The sequence below is a fragment of the Monodelphis domestica genome, chromosome 5 (genome assembly GCF_027887165.1).
Source record: "Monodelphis domestica isolate mMonDom1 chromosome 5, mMonDom1.pri, whole genome shotgun sequence".
In the NCBI taxonomy this organism is placed as follows: Eukaryota; Metazoa; Chordata; class Mammalia; order Didelphimorphia; family Didelphidae; genus Monodelphis; species Monodelphis domestica.
The window spans coordinates 139,060,828-139,083,412 of NC_077231.1; the positions used below are offsets into that span (position 1 = coordinate 139,060,828).

The 22,585-nt window shown below is 38.5% G+C and overlaps 1 protein-coding gene across 2 annotated transcripts in view; it reads left to right on the forward strand.

Moving 5' to 3' along the window:
- Positions 1–22,585, forward strand: part of BMAL2 (basic helix-loop-helix ARNT like 2) — a 104,668-nt gene that overhangs the window by 32,560 nt on the left and 49,523 nt on the right. The window contains exons 2-7 of one of the 2 annotated variants that reach the window (XM_056799427.1): positions 11,427–11,465; positions 13,446–13,484; positions 15,317–15,474; positions 17,609–17,688; positions 20,458–20,550; positions 22,392–22,509. In XM_056799427.1, the coding sequence (XP_056655405.1) occupies positions 11,446–11,465; positions 13,446–13,484; positions 15,317–15,474; positions 17,609–17,688; positions 20,458–20,550; positions 22,392–22,509 (508 nt within the window). In that variant the 5' untranslated portion in view covers positions 11,427–11,445. Of the gene's footprint in view, positions 1–11,426; positions 11,466–13,445; positions 13,497–15,316; positions 15,475–17,608; positions 17,689–20,457; positions 20,551–22,391; positions 22,510–22,585 lie in introns of both variants that reach the window. The other variant, XM_056799426.1, reaches the window with a different exon arrangement.

Here is a 22,585-nt window from a genome sequence, read left to right on the forward strand (position 1 = left end):
CTCCTCTATCATGTCCCCACAACCGCTGTAGTCAGGCAGTTGCTTTTCCTCGGTGTTTCTATTCCCATAGTTTATCCTTTGCTTATGAATAGTGTTTTTTTCTCCTAGATCCCTGCAGATTGTTCAGGGACATTACACCACTACCAATGGAGAAGTCCATTACATTTGATTATACCACAGTGTATTAGTCTCTGTGTACAATGTTCTCCTGGTTCTGCTCCTCTCGCTCTGCATAACTTCCTGGAGGTTGTTCCAGTCTCCATGGAATTCCTCCACTTTATTATTCCTTTTAGCACAATAGTATTCCATCACCATCGACGTCGACCCCTGGTGAACTAGGGCTTTGCTCACCCAGCATGTGAAGACTGCTTCGGCGGAACAGGAGGAAGAAACCAACAAGAAGGTTCAACGGCTGAGATGACGATGTAGCAAGGCACTGTGGAGTGCTTAGGGCGTGATGGAGCACAAAAGACAACACGGCTATCCAATGCAGCTGAGGAAGTCTCCAGGTATAACGACTTTTCGTGCCAATGGACCCAGGCTTCCAACGCCGAGAGAGTGGGACTGTCTCTGTGCATCGACTTTTCCACTTAAATCATCATGCACAGGTGTCTTTGGGCACAAAAACGCACAAATACAATCGTCATCCTCGGTTCAAGAGACAACCAACATTCCATCACCAACATATACCACAATTTGCTCAGCCATTCCCCAATTGATGGGCATCGTTTTCCAGTTTTTGGCCACCACAAAGAGCGCAGCTATGAATATTTTTGTACAAGTCTTTTTCTCCATTATCTCTTTGGGGTACAGACCCAGCAGTGCTATGGCTGGATCAAAGGGTAGATATTCTTTTGTCGCCCTTTGGGCATAGTCCCAAATTGCTATCCAGAATGGTTGGTTCAGTTCACAACTCCACCAGCAATAAATTAATGTTCCTACTTTGCCACATCCCCTCCAGCATTCATTACTTTCCTTTGCTATCATGCTAGCCAGTCTGCTAGGTGTGAGGTGATACCTCAGAGTTGTTTTGATTTGCATCTCTCTGATTATAAGAGATTTAGAACACTTCTTCATGTGTTTATCAATAGTTTTGATTTCTTTATCTGAGAACTGCCTATCCATGTCCCTTGCCCATTTATCAATGGGAGAATGGCTTGATTTTTTGTACAGTTGATTTAGCTCTTTATAAATTTGAGTAATTAAACCTTTGTCAGAGGTTTCTATGAAGATTTTTTCCCAATTTGTTGTTTCCCTTCTGATTTTAGTTACATTGGTTTTGTTTGTACAAAAGCTTTTTAATTTGATATAGTCAAAATTATTTATTTTACATTTTGTGATTCTTTCTATGTCTTGCTTGGTTTTAAAGTCTTTCCCCTCCCAAAGGTCTGACATGTATACTATTCTGTGTTTACCCAATTTACTTATGGTTTCCTTCTTTATGTTTAAGTCACTCACCCATTTTGAATTTATCTTGGTGTAGGGTGTGAGGTGTTGATCTATTCCTAATCTCTCCCATACTGTCTTCCAGTTTTCCCAGCAGTTTTTATCGAATACTGGATTTTTGTCCCAAAAGCTGGGATCTTTGGGTTTATCGTATACTGTCTTGCTGAGGTCGCTTTCCCCCAGTCTATTCCACTGATCCTCCTTTCTGTCTCTTAGCCAGTACCAAATTGTTTTGATGACTGCTGCTTTGTACTATAGTTTAATGTCTGGGACTGCAAGGCCCCCATCATATGTGGTTTTTTTTTTCATTATTTCCCTGGATATCCTTGATCTTTTGTTATGGTTTTTTCTAAATCAGTAATTTTTTGGGAGTTCAATGGCACTAAATAGATAAATAAGTTTGGGTAGGATGGTAATTTTTATTGGGTGCTATATTATTTGGTGCACACATGTTGATTAGTGATATTTCCTCATTATCTAAAGTCCCTTTTAACAAAATATAGTTACCTTCCCTATCCCTTTTGATCAGGTCTATTTTTGCTTTGTCTTTATCAGATATCATGATTGCCACTCCTGCCTTCTTTCTGTCAGTTGAGGCCCAGAAGGTCTTACTCCATCCTTTAATTCTGACCTTGTGTGTGTCAACCCGCCTCATGTGTGTTTCTTGAAGACAACATATGGCAGGGTTTTGGATTCTAATCCATTCTGCTATTCGTCTATGTTTTATGGGTGAGTTCATCCCAATCACGTTCAAAGTTATGACTGTCATTTGTGGACTCCTGGCATTTTGATATCCTTCCCTGGTTCTAACCTTTTCTTCTTTGGCTCTATCTTTTAGTCCAGTGATTTACTTTAAATTGGTCCCTTTTGTCCCCTCCCTTGATATGTTTCCCTTTTTAGTCCCTCCCTTTTTGTTCCCACCCCTTCCTCCCCTCTCTTTCCCTCCCCTTTTGTTTTCCCTCTCCACCTCCCCCGCTTGGTTTTCCCTTCTCCCTACCCTTGTTGGGTAAGATAGAATTCAAGATCCCAATGGATCTGGATGTTTTTCCCTCTCAGAGTTGATTTCCCTGAGAGTAAGGTTTAAGTAAAAACTCTCTTCCTCTCCTTCTTATAGGAGTTTTCTTCCCCTCCCCTTCCCGTGTGAATATTTGTGTGAGAACGATTATTCTATTTGGTCTTTCTTTTCCCCCTATTTACACATTACATTTTCCCCACATGTTAATATCCATAGATTGATATAAATGTAGTCCTTATAGAAGAGAGTTTGAGTGAAAGAAAAAGATAACATTTTTCTCCTTTTCCCTTTCCTTCATATTTACCTTTTCAGGTATTCCATGCTCTTTGTTTTTTTTTTATATCAAACTTTCCACAGAGCTCTGGTCTTTTCTTTGAAAAAACTTGGAAATCTTCTATTTTGTTGAATGCCCATACTTTCCCTTGGAAGTATATAGTCAGTTTTGATGGATAGCTGATTCTTGGTTGAAGGCCCAGCTCTCTTGCCTTTCTGAAGATCATGTTCCATGCCTTACGGTCATTCAGAGTAGAACATGAAAGGTCTTGTGTGACCCTGATTGGCATTCCTTTATATCTAAATTGTCTTTTTCTGGATTCTTGTAGGATTTTTTCTTTTGTTTGAGAGTTTTTGAATTTGGCAATTACATTCCTGGGAGTTGTCTTTTGGGGATTTAGTGTAGAGGGTGTTCTGTGAACTCTTTCAGTGCCTGTATTGCCCTCTTGTTCTAGGATCTCTGGGCAATTGTCTTTGATTATCTATTGTATTACGATGTCTAGTTTGCTGTTTATTTCTGGCTTTTCTGGAAGTCCAATTATTCTTAAATTATCTCTTCTCCCTCTATTTTCCAAATCTGTCACTTTGTCAGTGAGATATTTTATGTTCTCTTCTAATTTCTTGGTGTTTTGGCTTTGCTTTATTAGTTCTTGCTTTAAGGCCTGGTTTTCTTTTATAGTTTGGTCAAACTGGTTTTGTAGATGCGTGAATTTCTTTTGCATTATTTCCCACTTTTCCTCCCAGAAGGCTTCCATCTTTTTGATCATTTCAGATTCAAATTCTTCATGGGTTTGTGGAGAGTTTCCATTTCCTTTGGAAGATTTTGGAGTGTTTGGTTGTGTTTCCTCTTCTATCTCCTCTGTATTTTGTATTTTTGCTCCATAAAATGTGTCCAAATTCGACAAGAAGAACTTGTTTTTTTTTGAAGTTTGGGACTTTTGTGCTTCTGTGGAATTTGCCATTTCTATCTGAGTGTGGGGGACTAGCTTTTCTTATCTCTGTCTGGCATTCAGAGGTTTTAGCCCTAGGCAGATTGTCCGTTCTATGCAGTTGTTGTTCTGTCTTCCCAGGAAGCCAGGAATTGCTGGTGTGTCCCTGTTACTGCCCTCCTCTCCTTGGCACCCTCCTGATGCTTTTCTGTTGCCTTACTTCCATGCTCTAAGCCTGGCTTGGCCCTTGTTCCTGTGCCTTAGCTGGCCAGAGCCAGCACTCTGCGGGGGGAGGGGCCGTGGCTTCCCAGAGCTCCGAGGGCTCCTAATGAGATTAGCTTTCCCTGGGTTGAATTTAGTATGCCTTGAGGCAGGGACTTTTTTCGTGAGACTCTGATGGAAGGATCCAGCCAGGGGGTTACAGGCTCCCCCCTCTCTCTGTTTCCCTGCTGTCTGGGTGCCCCTTCGACTGGGTCAGGTTGTTTTCAGGATGTGGCCTTCAGAATAGCCAGCTCCCAAGGCCCTTTTGCTAGCCCTGAGGTTTGCTGTTGTTCCAGACGACCCTGCTCTCTGAGGGGGAGGGGCCGCGGCTTCCCGGAGCTCTGAGGGCTCCTCCCAGGGGGTTACGAGCACCCCCGTCCCTCTCTGTTTCCCTGCTGTCTGGGTGCCCCCTCGACTGGGTTAGGTTGTTTTCAGGATGTGGCCTTCAGAATTGTAGGCCATGAGGCTCTGAGGTTGCCTCTGCTGCCTCGGACTCGGACTCGGTGCTCTGGGTTGGGGGGGATGGGTCCTAGGACCTTCCTTCTGCCTACCCCTTAGGTCCGAGTGGTCTTGGGTTCTGGCTTTTGGGGGGGCCGTACCTTTTGATCCAGGTCCAGGTCCAGGAGGAGGACTCCTGGGGTCTATGCTGCTGATCGTTTTGAATTTCGGTGCCCTAGGAGAATTCGGTTTGAGATCGGTAAGGAAGGGTTTCAGGAGATCTGGACTTTAGCTTTCTCTAAGCCGCCATCTTGTCTTTAGGTCATTTATAACTCTAAATCCTATGATTTCAGTCACTGAGTGCCTTGACTGGAGAGGGAGTCCTTTTTAAAAGAGGCTCAAGTTCAACCAGAAATGCCTTGCCTGTCTTGCCTAACAGTTGCCTAGAATTGGAGACTTCCCTAACTACTAGAAATACAAAGAAAAAGAAAAGACAGCCCCTGTCCTCAAGGAGCTATAAGAATTAAAATGGGTTTTGGTCAAATTAAGAGTTGTAAAAAGTTGTGGTTGCCTTTTATAAAAATTAAACTATGAGTCTGTTAATAGGTTTAGTAGTTTTATTACAACAAAGTAGATATAGTAAATAGAGGGGAATGTAGAAAGGAGATAGGGAATTGTCTAGCCTACCACTCTAAGTCTGTTTGGAAGAAATCTAGGTCACTCCCCCCCTCCCTTCTCCCTCCCCCAACAAAATTCCAATCTCCAGCCAGAAGAGTAGGAGAGTCTCAGCCTCCAGGTTCCAGTCTCCAGTTGGAAGTCCATGAAAGTCTCTTCCACCTAAGCAAGTCACCTAAGCTGAACTACTCTTTCAGCAAGAGCCACCAACCCAGAATCCCTCTTTCAGCAAGAGCCATCAATGCAGCAAAATGAATCAGAATGTCCTCATCTGGCTTTTATAAGCTGACTTCTCCATGTCACTTCCTGTCTCTCTGGTTTCTACTACATTTCACTATGGGCTGGTCTATCACATCTCAGGAACCAATCATAGTTTCTTCCTCTGAGGATGTGAACTTTTATCAAAAGGATCTTCAAGTTCTTGACTTATTAAGTTAAAAGGGTGGAGCACTCCAAGTACTTGATTGATTAAGTTAAAAAGAACAAAGGGAGTTTAAATTCCTTTTTACAGAGCTTATAATAACTCAATGGGAAAAACTCTTCTCTGTGCAAAGCACTGTACTAGGCACTTAGAATCCCAAACTGAAAAACAAAAGCGGAACCATGCTTAGGTTATAGGTCACTAGACTTGGAAGGAGAAAGACTTGGATTTGAACTCTGACTCAGACATTTAATATTCTTGTAACTCTGGAATAAGCACTCAATCTCCCTATATCTTAATCTCCTTTTCTTTAAAATGCAGATTATAAATTATTGTGAGTATAAAATGAACTCATGTATGTAAAGAACTTCACAAACCTGTGGGGAGAAGTAATAAATATATAAATAAGAATGATACACTATAATTCAGTAAAGGGGAAAGATGGTTATAAATAATTAGGAAAAAATATTATAAAATTAATATAATATAGTTATATACACAAAAATATAAATAAAATATAAAATTTAGTGACAAGTTAAATGTCTGTTTACTTAGCCCACAAACTCATTAAAACAGCACTACTCAGTGTATGGTCTGAAGTCCCCTGCAAGTCTTTGACCACTTTGTAGAAAATCCTCAAGGTCAAAAATATTTTCACAATAAAATTAAGATCTGGAGGCAGTTAGGTGGCTCAGTGGATGGAGATTCAGGCCTGGAGATAGGAGGTCCTGGGTTAAAATCTTACCCTAGACACTTCCTGGCTGTTCAACATTGGGCAAATCACTTAATCCCCATTGCCTAGCCCTAACTGCCCTTTTCCTTGGAACCAATACTTAGTAGTGATTTTAGATAGGAGATAAGGTTTAAAAATAATAATAAAGTTAGTCATCATTTACCTATCAAAATGCATTTCCATTTTCCAATTACATATCTGCATGGAGTCAGATTTTCTTCATAAACTTCAACCAAAACAATATCACAACAGATTGAATGGAGAAGCAGATATAAGAATCAAGCTGTCTTCTATGAAACCAGACATTAAAAATATTTGCAAAAATATGTAGAACACTTTTCTTACTATTTTTTCCATTTAGAAAAAGAGTTCTTTTCATAAAAATATGTTATTTATGTTAACATGGAATGGATTTATTATGTGAACTAAGAAATGAATATTTTCTCAGTTTTAACTGCAAATACAGCAAATACCAAGAGATATAACCCAGATAAACAAGAGCTCTTTGGGGGCCTCAGTAATGTTCCTGAATCCTGAGACCAAAATGTTTGAAAACTGCTAGCCTAAAATAAAGGCATAATTAACAAGTGAGAATGAGGTTAGGTTTAAGTAGCATGTATTTGTATTTCAGAGTAGAGTCACATTTCAGCCTGAACTTCGATATATAACAACTCTGATGAAAGCCCCTATTTGTTTAATTTAAACAAATCAACATTTACCTTTACACGCTGAAGTCTTCTTAAGAATTTATGAATATGGACTTCCGGTCAAGATGGTGGCTTAGAGAAAGCTAAAGTTCAGATCTCTGAAAACCCTTCCCTACTGAACTCAAACTATATGCTCCTAGGGCACCAAAATTCAAAACGAACAACAGCATAGACCCTGGGAATCCTCCTGGACCTGGACCAAAAGGTACGGCTCCCCAAAAGGCAGAACCCGAGATCACTCGGACCTAAGAGGTAGACAGAAGGAAGGTCCCAGGACCCGTCCCCCCCAACCGAGAGCTCTCAGTCTGAGGCAGTAGAGGGAACCTCAGAACCTCAGGGCCGGCTATTCTGAAGGCTGCTTCCTGAAAACAACCTGACTCAGTCACGGGGGCAACTAGACAGCAGGGAAACAGAGAGAGATGGGGGGAGCCTGTAACCCCCTGGCTGGATCCTTCCATCCGAGTCTCATGGAAGGTCCCTGACTCAGGGCATACTCAGTTCAACCCAGCGAAAGCTAATCTTATCAGGAGCCCTCAGAGCTCCAGGAAGCCGTGGCCCCTCCCCCCTCATAGTGTAGGCTCTTCTGGCCGGCTAAGGCACTGAAAAACCTCGCAGAGAGTGCCGAGCAAGGCTCAGAGTGTGGAAGTAAGGCAACAGAGAAGCATTGGGAGGGAACTGAGGAGGGCAGTAACACGGAAACACCAGCAATTCCTGGCCTCCCTGGGAAGACAGAACAGCTGTGGAGGATGAGACAATTTGCCTAGGGCTAAAACCTCTGAACACCAGACAGAAATAAGAAAAGCTAGTCCTCCCCATTCAGATAGAGATGGCAAACTCCACAGAAGCACAAAAGCCTCAAATTTCCAAGAAACACAAGAAGAAGGGGGGGACTTTGGACACATTTTATGGAGCAAAAATACAAAATACAGAGGAGATAGAAGAGGAAACACAACCAAACACTCCAAAATCTTCCAAAGGAAATGGAAACTCTCCACAAACCCATGAAGAATTTGAATCTGAAATGATCAAAAAGATGGAAGCCTTCTGGGAGGAAAAGTGGGAAATAATGCAAAAGAAATTCACGCATCTACAAAACCAGTTTGACCAAACTATAAAAGAAAACCAGGCCTTAAAGCAAGAACTAATAAAGCAAAGCCAAAACACCAAGAAATTAGAAGAGAACATAAAATATCTCACTGACAAAGTGACAGATTTGGAAAATAGAGGGAGAAGAGATAATTTAAGAATAATTGGACTTCCAGAAAAGCCAGAAATAAACAGCAAACTAGACATCGTAATACAATAGATAATCAAAGACAATTGCCCAGAGATCCTAGAACAAGAGGGCAATACAGGCACTGAAAGAGTTCACAGAACACCCTCTACACTAAATCCCCAAAAGACAACTCCCAGGAATGTAATTGCCAAATTCAAAAACTCTCAAACAAAAGAAAAAATCCTACAAGAATCCAGAAAAAGACAATTTAGATATAAAGGAATGCCAATCAGGGTCACACAAGACCTTTCATGTTCTACTCTGAATGACCGTAAGGCATGGAACATGATCTTCAGAAAGGCAAGAGAGCTGGGCCTTCAACCAAGAATCAGCTATCCATCAAAACTGACTATATACTTCCAAGGGAAAGTATGGGCATTCAACAAAATAGAAGATTTCCAAGTTTTTTCAAAGAAAAGACCAGAGCTCTGTGGAAAGTTTGATATAAAAAAAAAACAAAGAGCATGGAATACCTGAAAAGGTAAATATGAAGGAAAGGGAAAAGGAGAAAAATGTTATCTTTTTCTTTCACTCAAACTCTCTTCTATAAGGACTACATTTATATCAATCTATGGATATTAACATGTGGGGAAAATGTAATGTGTAAATAGGGGGAAAAGAAAGACCAAATAGAATAATCGTTCTCACACAAATATTCACACGGGAAGGGGAGGGGAAGAAAACTCCTATAAGAAGGAGAGGAAGAGAGTTTTTACTTAAACCTTACTCTCAGGGAAATCAACTCTGAGAGGGAAAAACATCCAGATCCATTGGGATCTTGAATTCTATCTTACCCAACAAGGGTAGGGAGAAGGGAAAACCAAGCGGGGGAGGTGGAGAGGGAAAACAAAAGGGGAGGGAAAGAGAGGGGAGGAAGGGGTGGGAACAAAAAGGGAGGGACTAAAAAGGGAAACATATCAAGGGAGGGGACAAAAGGGACCAATTTAAAGTAAATCACTGGACTAAAAGATAGAGCCAAAGAAGAAAAGGTTAGAACCAGGGAAGGATATCAAAATGCCAGGAGTCCACAAATGACAGTCATAACTTTGAACGTGATTGGGATGAACTCACCCATAAAACATAGACGAATAGCAGAATGGATTAGAATCCAAAACCCTGCCATATGTTGTCTTCAAGAAACACACATGAGGCGGGTTGACACACACAAGGTCAGAATTAAAGGATGGAGTAAGACCTTCTGGGCCTCAACTGACAGAAAGAAGGCAGGAGTGGCAATCATGATATCTGATAAAGACAAAGCAAAAATAGACCTGATCAAAAGGGATAGGGAAGGTAACTATATTTTGTTAAAAGGGACTTTAGATAATGAGGAAATATCACTAATCAACATGTGTGCACCAAATAATATAGCACCCAATAAAAATTACCATCCTACCCAAACTTATTTATCTATTTAGTGCCATTGAACTCCCAAAAAATTACTGATTTAGAAAAAACCATAACAAAAGATCAAGGATATCCAGGGAAATAATGAAAAAAAAAACACAAATGATGGGGGCCTTGCAGTCCCAGACCTCAAAATTTATTACAAAGCAGCAGTCATCAAAACAATTTGGTACTGGCTAAGAGACAGAAAGGAGGATCAGTGGAATAGACTGGGGGCAAGTGACCTCAGCAAGACAGTATACCGATAAACCCAAAGATCCCAGCTTTTGGGACAAAAATCCACTATTCGATAAAAACTGCTGGGAAAATTGGAAGACAGTGTGGGAGAGATTAGGTTTGGATCAACACCTCACACCCTACACCAAGATAAATTCAAAATGGGTGAATGACTTAAACATAAAGAAGGAAACCATAAGTAAATTGTATATGTACATATAAACCATAAGTAAATAAAAGAATAGTATACATGTCAGACCTTTGGGAGGGGAAAGACTTTAAAACCAAGCAAGACATAGAAAGAATCACAAAATGTAAAATAAATAATTTTGACTATATCAAATTAAAAAGCTTTTGTATAAACAAAACCAATGTAACTAAAATCAGAAGGGAAACAACAAATTGGGAAAAAATCTTCATAGAAACCTCTGACAAAGGTTTAATTACTCAAATTTATAAAGAGCTAAATCAATTGTACAAAAAAACAAGCCATTCTCCCATTGATAAATGGGCAAGGGACATGGATAGGCAGTTTTCAGATAAAGAAATCAAAACTATTAATAAGCACATGAAGAAGTGTTCTAAATCTCTTATAATCAGAGAGATGCAAATCAAAACAACTCTGAGGTATCACCTCACACCTAGCAGATTGGCTAACATGACAGTTATGGAAAGTAATGAATGCTGGAGGGGATGTGGCAAAGTAGGGACATTAATTCATTGCTGGTGGAGTTGTGAACTGATCCAACCATTCTGGAGGGCAATTTGGAACTATGCCCAAAGGGCGATAAAAGAATGTCTACCCTTTGTTCCAGCCATAGCACTGCTGGGTCTGTACCCCAAAGAGATAATGGAGAAAAAGACTTGTACAAGAATATTCATAGCTGCGCTCTTTGTGGTAGCCAAAAATTGGAAAATGAGGGGATGCCCATCAATTGGGGAATGGCTGAACAAACTGTGGTATATGTTGGTGATGGAATACTATTGTGCTAAAAGGAATAATAAAGTGGAGGAATTCCATGGAGACTGGAAAGACCTCCAGGAAGTGATGCAGAGTGAAAGGAGCAGAACCAGGAGAATATTGTACACAGAGACTAATACACTGTGGTATAATCGAATGTAATGGACTTCTCCATTAGTGGCGGCGTAATGTCCCTGAACAATCTGCAGGGATCTAGGAGAAAAAACACTATTCATAAGCAGAGGATAAACTGTGGGAGTAGAAACACCGAGGAAAAGCAACTGCCTGTCTACAGCAGTTGAGGGGACATGACAGACGAGAGACTCTAAACGAACACTCTAATGCAAATTCTAACAACATGGCAATGGGTTCGAATCAAGAACACATGTGATACCCAGTGGAAACATGTGTTGGCTATGGGGGGTTGGGGTGAGGAAAAGAAAATGATCTTTGTCTTTAATGAATAATGCTTGTAAATGGTGAAATAAAATATTATAAAATAAAAAAAAAAGAATGTATGAGTACATCATTCCAGCCAGCCTACTGGGAAACATAATCTATTCTCAGTATTATTCATTTTTTTCTGCTTTACTCCCAATCGTGAAGTCAGTGTAAAAAGGAGTGAAAAAAGTACATTTTAATTTGTCCATCCTTTTTTATTTCTGCAGAGAAGCTGTTGAAATTATTATGGACCATCTACAAAGCAGGTAAACCAATCAGCTATTTTCATGGTAACAATTATTTCTATGAGGAAAAAGGAAAGTTATTCCTATTAGTGTGCATGTTGTTTATATTGCACCGTTCCTTTTTATTTTTGGAATGGGCAGAAATTTCTTTAGGAATACCTTCATTAGAGGATACCATTAAGTTTCTTACAAGTAGAGATTGTTTTATTTTATATCTTCAGTGTATTCATGGTAGGCACTTAATAAATGCTTGCTGATTGATTAAGCCTGACTCAGAAGTCATGTAGCCAATAAAATATGTAACACTGAAAAAAGCGTTTTAAATTCATTTCATATTTGACATATTCTGATGGATGCATTTTTGATAGATAAGAGCATTAGTAACTGAACCAGTTCAGCATTGATGCTATAGATGGAGAGACCATTGTTTCACTTTTTACTAAAACTCTTATTTACCAAGTCATTTATTTTAGGCTTTGTTAATTCTGTGAGTCAATATATTTACTGTTAGGTTAACTATTATTATTATGTTTAGATCTATCTAAGTATGTGAAAGTGATTGGTAACCTAGAAAATATATATATGATGATGTTTGTGAAATTAGCATTTAAAATTCTCTTTTAACATTTTCTGTTGAGAAGAGTCATTTCTAATATTGTATTTCTAAGTATGAAATTGAGGCTTGGGTCTGTCCTTCAGATTTCTTTCCTCATTCCTTTGTTCCTAATAAATCCAAGGAATGCTTTCCACATTCCTTATTCCATAGCATCTTCTAAATTAGGACAACTGAAAAGTGAAATTGTGGGTTCTATCCTGCCCAGTAAAAGAAAAACTGGCTCAAGCCAAATACGTCTGCTTAGCAGGGCAGCCTCATTGGTTTCCTCATTGAAATAAGGTCAAAATTTAACCAGCCCCCAACTAGATCTTTCCATCTAGGGCTATTTGAATCGTATGTACAGGTATGACTCCCCCATTACCATGAAGGAATTGTGGAGAGACTGAGAGAAAATTATTTCTCCTTCTTATTTGATATTAATTGTTTAGAGATGTCTTGGGCTATCTAGGGAGCAAGTTGAATAATGAACTTCCAAAATTGTATTCAATGACTCAGGAGGCTCATACATCTTTGTCTCTCATCACTAAGAGAGAGCACAGACTTATTAATTTACTGGTTATTGCTACCTTGATCAATAAATTGATTTTCTTACCTAGAAAACCCAGTCTCTTGCAATTTTAATTGTCAGACTAGGAAACCTTCCTCCACCCCCCACCCCCTGTCCTACATTTCTTTCTCACTATAACACAAACTCATGTAGATATTGAACTTTATTTTATTGATTAAATATATATATATATATATATATATACTGCCACTTTGCCTTTAGAAATAATACCTCTTCTTAGTTATTTTGTTTCCATTGTTGAGATTACAAAGTAAGTAGAGAATATGATCTTTTAAGAATTCTAGGTGAGGGCAGCTGGGTGGCTCAATGGATTGAGAGCCCGACTCAGAGACAGGAGGCCCTGGGTTCAAATATGACCTCAGACACTTCCCAGCTGTGTGACCCTGGGCAAGTCACTTAACCCACATTGCCTAGCCCTTACCACTCTTCTGCCTTGGAACCAACACACAGTATTGACTCCAAGATGGAAGGTAAGGGTTTAAAATAAAAAAAAATATTTCTAGAGGCTTAAAAATGTAAAAAGAAAGATTAAAAAAAATTTCTGAAAGTAGGGTAAGTTTGGCATGTAGATATTAAGTCATTATAATATTGTTTTTTCATTGGAGAGCCCTATGACAGTGTTAACTGGAGGGCAGCTCCTGAATGTGACAATACGTTGTCGGAGGCTCTGTTTGCAAGGGCATGGCTTCTCTAACCCAGGACTTAACAGGATTCAGTAGATTAGACTTAATTTCATGATACTTAAGTATTTGATTTCTAGGACTAAAGAGAAAGGCTTTTTTCATATTGTTTCATGTTTCATCCTATTCTCTTCTAGAATGGAAGATGGTGAGCAAGTCAAAATGAAGTCCTTCAGGTATATTAATATGTGAGTTGGTCGATGTTTTGGTAATATTTGTTTCTAATGATATTCTCGGAAAGTGTCAGAAATGGATTGAGTTATTGACCTTTAACTTGGACCTTTTAATTCTAGTTAAGGAAGAAGAAACAGTGGGCAGCATTGATTATCTGTTCTTTACTGCTCTTCTTGATTATTTTAGATATCATTTCAGTTAAAATATTCAATGGCCATTATTTTTGCTCTTTAAAAAAATTCCTTTTGAACAGCTCTTGAAAATGTGTTATTTGGAATTTATAGTGGAAAATAGATCCAGGTTATATAACTAGCTCTTAAATATCCTTGGGAAGAGAAGTAAAATACTTATATAATACCTAAATATCATTTTAGTCATTAGTTTTGACCTTTTCTTCCATCAAACCTTAAACTAGTTTTAATAATACCTATTAACTGATAGGCCTGAATCATTTCTATTTTATTTCCCCTCCATTTTGCTTCAGGATGGCAATGATAATAAACACCTAAATGGTTCAGAAAAAGGGAAGAAGAAAAGCCATGGCCCTGATAATTCACAGAGTAGTTAGTTCATTTTTCTTTGAGGAAATCTTCCATAAGTCTTTTTGGTTGACTGCTTCCCCAGCTTACTGGATTTCAGAAAGAAGCAGTTTATTCCATGCTTTCTTCTCAAAGCAATGATCTTAATCCTGCTCTGTAGACTTTCTGGTGTCTAGCTTCTAGGGTTAAGGCTAATGTATGATCATGAAAGCAAAGAGGAAAACCAACGAATGACAGCCATAAAGACAAGAAGAGTATTTTCGTCCTGAGATTTCCCAGTAAAAAAGGTTAGAATTTTTGTGGGATATACAAATATTGAGAGGCACCATGGGGTGGGGTGATGAAACTCAGACTGAAATAGAACAGGGAGGGGCCATTGAGCAGTGCATAAGGATTCCTCTAGGCTTGAGTGTTGGCTAAGAAAATCACATATGAACATCGTCCGTGTTTTATTGCATTTTTATTTTGTTAGGCATTTCTTAATTATACTTTAATTTCTTTCCTGCTGCACTTGGGAGTGTTGCAGCAGTGAGTTTTGATACCTATGTAATAGTGGATAGAGAATTAGCCTTGGAGTCAAGAAGACATGTTCAAACCCTGCCTTGGACATTAACTCTGTGGCCAGGGGAAGTTCTCAATGCCTTCCCTACTGTCTAAGACAGTGATGGCGAACTTGTTAGAGCCCAAGGGCCCAAACTACAACCCTCATGCCACATGTGAGCCCCTCCCCTTACCCCAGTCAAGGGAGGGAGGAAGTACTTCCATTGGGCTACTGAGCAGAGGGGTGGGTGATAGGAAAAGAGGAAGGGAGCAGTCCCCTCTGGTACGCATTCCATAGGTTCACCAGCATGGGTCTAAGACAATGAGTCTCTAATCTATAATGGTAGAAAGCATTCCCACACCAGAAGTTACCTTTAGTAATAAAGTCACAGGTCTGAAACCCACCTTGAAATTCCATTTCCATCATCATTAAATACCCAACATTTATATAGCCCTTACTATGTGCCAAGCACTGTGATAAGTTTTTCAATTATTATCTCATCTGTCCTCACAATTCTGGGAGGTAGGTGCCATTATTATTCCCATTTTATTGAGGAAAATGAGGAAAACAGAGGTTAAGTGACTTGCCCAGGCTCACACAGCTAAAAATGTCTGAGGGCAGATTTGAACCTGGGACCTCCTTCTAGACCTGGCTCTCAATCCACAGAGCTACCCAGCCATCCCCTAAGATAATTCTTGTTTTAATCACTTGGGTTTTTTGAATCATACGCTGAAATGACATTTTTTCTTTTCAGAGAAGCTCACAGTCAGACAGAAAAACGGAGGAGAGATAAGATGAATAACTTAATTGAAGAACTATCTGCCATGATCCCTCAATGCAATCCTGTGGCCCGTAAGCTGGACAAACTGACTGTATTGAGAATGGCTGTTCAGCATTTGAAGTCCTTAAAAGGTAAGTGTGAAAACTTTTTTTCAGTTACATGGTAATTTCTTGATCTGAATTAGTAGCATCTGCTTTACAATCTTTAGTGATACATTAAAAAATGGGCATTTTTAAGACTAGAAGGAAAGTAACTGTCAAAGGGATGGATGACCCCAGTGGGTGTACGGACTAGGAAGTCCTCCTATAGAAAGTGGCATTTGATCTAAGTCTTTAAAGAAGCCAGAGAGGTCAAGAAACAGGGAAGAAAAGAGGAAGAGAGATAGTGATGTGGCTCAGTGATAGAGTGCTGGGTCTGGGATCAGGAAGATCTGAGTTCAAATCTTGCCACAGACGCTTACTAGATTTGTGACTCTGGGCAAGTCACTTAACCCTGTTGGCCTCAGTTTCCTCATCAAACCAAGGATATGGAGAACGAAATAGCAAAAACAGGCCAGTATCTTTTCAAAGAAGATGCAGTCACATTAGAGTCATGTCTGAAAAGACTGAACAACAAAAAAAGTGGCATGGTCTCCTGAGTTTTGCTTTAGGAAAATAACTGGCAGATATGTGGAAGATGGATTAGAATGGGGAGATAAGTGAAGCAGGGATATCAAATAAAAGGCTATTATGGGGGCAGCTAGGTGGCTTAGTGGATAAACAACCAGGCCTAGAGATGAGTTCAAATCAGGCCTCAAGATACTTCCTAGCTGTGTGATCCTGGGCGAGTCACTTATGGCCAATTGCCTAGCTCTTACTGTTTTGTTTTGTTTTGTTTTGTTTTCTTTTCTTTTCTTTTGCCTTGGAACCAATACTTATTATTGATTCTAAGCCAGAAAGTAAGGGTTTGGTGTTTTTTTTTTTTTAAAGGCCATTACCCAAGTGTAGGAGAGAGGTGATAGGGGCCAGAGCTTGGTAGTTGTTGTTTAAGTATAAAGGACATAAAAAACCAATGTTGTGAAGGAAGAACCAACAAGATTTGGCAACTAATTGGAGATAGGTGGTCAATGAGAGTCAAATTTGAGGAGGAAGTTGAGTGCCTGGAAGGATGTCAGATGCTCCATCCAAATATAAAAGGTAGGATTTGGAGAGAAATATAATGAGATACATTGAGTTTCATATGCTTATTTGGGTCTAGGAATCATTTTTATAGAGATGAAAATTACATTCATGGAAACAGATAAATTCATAGAGTAAAAAAGAAAAGAGGGCTCAGAACAGAGCCCTGGAATACAGTTAGTGGATATACTCTGGAGAAGTCCAGAAAGAATAATCAGATGGGTAAGAGGAGATCCAAAAGAGAAGAGTGACAGGAAAACCCAGAAAGGAAAGAGTATCTACAAGAAGATGGTCAGCAATGTTAAATGCTGAGGAGAGATCAGAAAGGATAAAGACCCAGAGTGAGCTATTAGATCTGCAATTAAGAGAGAATTGGTAACTTTAGAAAGAGGTTTTAAATGATTGGGAGTCAAACTGAAATGGGTTTAGCAGAGAGTGGGAGGATAGGAAGTGAAGGCACTTAGAAAGAGGAGAAATAAAGGACAATAACCAGCAGAAGTAATTAGATCAAGAATCCAGTGGAAGATCCTAGGTTCAAATTTGACCTCAGATACTTCCTATCTGTGTGACCCTGGGCAAAAAGCAACTTCCAAGTCCTATCCTTATATAAATCATTTCATTATATTTTTGTTGTTCAGTAATTTCAATCACGTGCGATTCCTCTTGAGCCCATTTGAGGTTTTCTTGGCCAAAATAGTGAATTAGTTTGCCATTTCCTTTTCCAGTTCATTTTACAGATGAGGAAATTGAGGCAGACAGAATTTAAGTAACTCATCCAGGATTGAACAGCTGTGTTCTGAGATCAAATTTGAACTCAGGAAGACGAGTCTTTCTAACGTTAGGTCTGGTATTCTATCCACTGTACCATCTAGCTGTTCTACTCCAGCCACGGTTCCAGAGTCAGTCATTTATATTCCCTTCACTTCAGATTAGGAGGGAAAAAAACAGGTTTGCCTCTAGGAGCAGAATTCCTTTTACCACTTCTCCTATAAGTGCTAAATATATTTGTCTATACATTTTCTGACAATCCATGGTTTTAAAAAGATGTCTGGAAAAACAATGTATCCTTGAATGTACTTTCAGGACCTTTTTGTTTGCTGATTTTTAGGCTCAACCAGTTCTTATGCAGGAGATAATTACAAGCCTACATTTATACAGGATGATGAGCTGAGACATTTAATCCTTAAGGTAAGTCAAGACAGACATTTCTTCAATTCTTGCCATTATTTACCCATCCTTTTTGTTTGGCTAGTGAGGAAAAGGTCTTTAACTTGCTTCTTTGGAACACTGAGCTTTGGAAATACTTAGTAAAGAAAGGGAAACCATAAATGAGTTTCAGAGTCAACAAGGTACACAAGGTACAGAAGGAATGTGGGTAGACAAGGCTAGGCAAAATTGTGAGATAAATTAGTTTGTGGCTGATCTTCCTTTTTCCATTAACGTAGTATTCCACCTAAGAGATATGGTGCTTTTATACTTGCTTCCCAACTCCACCAACTGCTCCACTGCTCAGAGATCTTTCCTGAATGTAAACATTTTGCAAACATTAAAGCACCATGTAGATGTCTATTATTTTCCCTTTCCAGTGCCCACTCCCTCAAAACTTACACATGACCTATTTTCTATTCCTTCTAGTTATAGCTCTATAGAATCTCTGATTAAGTAATTGTCAGCAAATAGCTTGGGAGATTTGCTATCATCTTCACTTCCTATGTTTAGGATTTGTCTGCCTTTCTCAAAAGTTACCACTCAAAAAAAAAACCCTCAAAAGTTGAGTTTTCCCTCAAAACTTGATCTCATCTATGATTAGGGAATAGCATCACCAACCTGGCCATCTGTTTTGGGAGTCATTTTGGCCCATGTGGTCTGAACTACCAATTTTAAATGATATTGACGACTAAGAGATTAGCCTGCTTTTCTAGTAAAACATTACTATTGAAGCTATTACACAATATTCCTTACTGAACCTTCGAATATATAGAGAGAGTGTTGAAAGAAAATAATGTAAGGGCAGCTAGGTGGATAGCGAGCCAGGCCTAGAAATTTGAGATCCTGAGTTTAAATGAGATACTTCTTAGTTGTGCGATCTCAGGCAAGTCACTTAACTCCAATTGCCTAGCCCTTACTACTCCTCTGTCTTGGAACTGATACATAGTTTTGATTCTAAGAGAAAAGGCTTAAAAAAAAAGAAAATATTATTATTTGGTACAATTCTCACTAGTTCTTAACTCTTCTTGTCACAGCCAATATCATGCTGATCTTGCTTACCAAACTCAAGTGGACTTTCCAATTTGTGCTGAATCTCTTTCTAATTAGGAAGTATTGGCTTTGTAGCAATCTTATAAGAGGATGCTATTGCTGCTATTCTGTTATTCCAGTCATGTACAACTTTTCATGACCCCATTTGGGATCTTCCTGTGTAAAGATAATTTTAGGGTTGTGACTTAAAATCTAGAGTTAATTGGTCACCGGGGAAAATCCCAAATAAAATACCCAAATCAGTCTGGAATTTTATGGTAATTTAATTAATATAGAGGGAGGGAATTTAAGGAGAAGGAGGAAAGAGGATATAGGATTCTCCTGCCTGGCCTGTGCCAGGGGGAGTTTTAAAATCTGCACCTCTAGGTCTCTGAAGAAGATTAGAGGCTTCTAAGGGGATAAAGTTGGAAAAGTAAAGGAGGGAAACTCAGCCAGAAACTCACCACTGAACCAGACAATAGCTTGTAGCCATGCTAAGATGCCGAAAGGCCAGCACGCTGCTATCAGCCAATTCTCCGCCGCAAAGGGTTCCAGAGAGAGGAAGGGATTAAAATATATAAATTTTTCACCCTTGTGTCTCCTCCTCTACATTTTCATGCCTACCAATCACATCAAAGGCTTTTCTCCAGGACTGACCAAACTTTTAGTTCTCATCTTCTTTTGATTAGATTAGATCTTTAGAGTTACTTAACACTTCTTTGTTAAGTTCACCTTTTGTGAGTTACTTGACCTTTTTGTGATTAATTTAACCTTTATAGTTATTTAATACCTTTTTGTATTAAGATTTTAAAATAGACTTAACTTAAAGTTCTAGCATCACTATAAGAGTTAAGTACCTTCATTGTTCAATCAGGAGTTTATAACTTTATCTTCCCCTAAAGTATGTCTAAGTAGGGTGGAGTAATTTAAAGTTCCCAAGACATTCCTGATTTTGTTAAACTAAGTATCTTCATTGTTACAATCAGGAAATAGCTAAATCCAATCTTCACACTTAGCAAAGATACTGGAATGGTTTGCTCTTTCTTTCTCCAACTCATTTGACAAATGAGGAAATTGAGACCAACAAGGTTAAGTGTCTTTTCCAGAATCACACAGCTAGGAAGTGTCCCAGGCCAGATTTGAACTCAGGTTTTTCCTGACTCTAGGCTAGGCACTCTATCCACTGTGATACCCAGATACCCCGCTAGGTTAACATTCAAGAGGTTTAGTCACTCTTTAAACCATGAGCCTGCAATAAGAAAGCATTGTCCTTAGATGGTAGCAGGTGTTTTCTTCATGTGGTCTGAATAGCCAGGATCAAGTTACTACAAGTGTTTTTAACCAAAAGACGGGCAAACTTTTAAAATCCCTTTTAAAATAAAAGTATGACCCTCAAATGGGCATCCCTAATACATTAGAAATGTTCTCAGGATAATTGTTATGAAGAGAAATGTGATCATCTCTGAGACCAGACCAATGTATTCCATGTCTGAACTTTCCATATTCAGAAGCAAGAGTCTGAGCTTAGATTTTGTTTGAGGATCTTATACATACTGCATTTTTGGAATTTTTCTTATGGTACACAAATTAGATAAATGAAGACTCAGTTTATTCTATGGGCCACAATAGGTTGTTCAAAATGAAGCCTTTCAAAACACGCAAAAAATAATACTTGTGACATTATTATTATTATCATCATTATTATTATCATCATTATAGGTTGCAGATGGGTTCCTATTTGTTGTTGGATGTGATCGAGGAAAAATTCTCTTTGTTTCAAAATCAGTCTCCAAGACACTTAATTATGATCAGGTATGCCACACTGCTTTTTTAAACTGAGAGTAGTTTTTGTTTTTTGTTTTTTTTTAAAATAAATATGTTATATCTAATTAATTTCTCTCCCCTCCCCTCCATTAATGACAAAATTCCAAAGCAAAATTCCTCTGGGAAAAGTTCCTATTCTAATCTTGGATATGATTGTTTCAAAATATGCCCTTAAGTTTAGGATTGTGATAATGGCAATAGCTTCATTCCTAAGGGACTAATCTAACTGCTGGGGTTAGATTGCTCACTAAGAAACTGTTGTATTAAAAACAAAAAACAGGGAGTTCTGATTAATGGGAAAGTAGACAAGTCTTTAAAAAAATTTTTTTATTGTTGTGCAAAACACACTTCCATATTCGTCATTGTTGTAAGAGCACACTCATACATAGTGAAACCCCCCAAATAAAATCATAAGTACACTGATTTGAAAGACAACTCCAATAGTTCTTTCTCTGGAGGTGGATCGCATTCCTCACCAGGTTTTTCAGCATTGCCTGAGATCATTGCATAGCTGAGAGTAGCCAAGTTTTCACAGATAATCATCATTCAATATTGTTATTACTTTGCTCTCCCAATTCTGCTTATTTCACTCTGCATCATTTCCTGCAGATCTTTCCAACTTTTTCTGAAATCATCTTGCTTATCATTTCTTATTGCACAATAGTATTCCATGACCAACATGTACCACGATTTGTTCAGTCATCCCCCAACTGATGGACATTCCTTCAATTTCCAAATCTTTGCTACTATGAAAAGATCTGCTATAAATATTTTTGTTCAAGTAGGTCTTTCCCCCCCTTTTTTTATTATCTCTTTGGAATACAGACCCAGTAAGGATGTTACCAGATCAAAGGGTATGAACAGTTTTAAAGGATTACCTTTAGGCATAGTTCCAAATTGCTCTTGAGGATGGTTGGATCAGTTCACAACTCCACCAACAATGCATTAGTGTCCCAATTTTTTCATATCCTCTCCAACATTTACTAGTTTCCTTTACTACCATATTGGCCAATCTGATAGATGTGAGGTGATGGTATCTCAGCATTGTTTTAATTTGCATTTCTTAAATCACGAGAACATTTTTTTCATATGATTATTGATGTCTTTGATTTCTTCATCTGAAAATTGCTTGTTCATATCCTTTGACCATTTTTTAATTGGGGAATGATAACAAGGACTCTTAAGAGAAATCATTGTGGGTAGAAGTGATTGGGTAAAGAAGTGGAAGTGAAATGAAAAGGAATTAAACAGAAAGGATGAAATCAGAACTTTCCAGGTTTTGTAAATGGTGTGAGACAAAGGTACAGAAGAAAGACTATGCATGGCACACTCAAAGGGCTGCTGGGTTGCTCTTTTGGTTGTAGATTTGGTGTGGTTTGTATATGGCCTTAGACATCACTTTGTTCTTTCCTGGAAGACTAAATATACTATATAGGATTACTGCTATCTTTGTCTGCCAAATTTTAATTAATAATATTTTTCTACTATTCTGGGCTAAATGACATTAGTGAATATCTTAGTGTGATTAGAATACAAGTATATGGATTGGAAAATGCTTGGTACTAAATTAAATATATAAGATCTACTGATTTGGGAGGTGAGAGGTGGAGTGGGGAATGGGGAGAACTTGGGAGAGAATAAAAAAGAAGTGAATAGTATTTACAACAAACATAAAATGAATTAGCTTAAGGTGATAATGTATACTGAAAATCTTTGTCGGCTATGAGCTTTATCAAAAGTGACAATATTTATTTTGTGTACCTGAGAGGGAAAGTAGGAATAGGATGTAATTATACTGCTTTGAAATGAACAGTCTGTTTTACAATTAGGCAACTTTGACTGGACAAAGCTTATTTGACTACTTACATCCAAAAGACGTTGCCAAAGTAAAGGAACAGCTTTCTTCTTCTGATATTTCACCAAGAGAGAAGCTGATAGATGCTAAAAGTAAGTTTAATATGATTACTGTCTTAAATGACTATCATTAGTTTAAAAAAGTTCAGATCAAGCATTCATACATCTC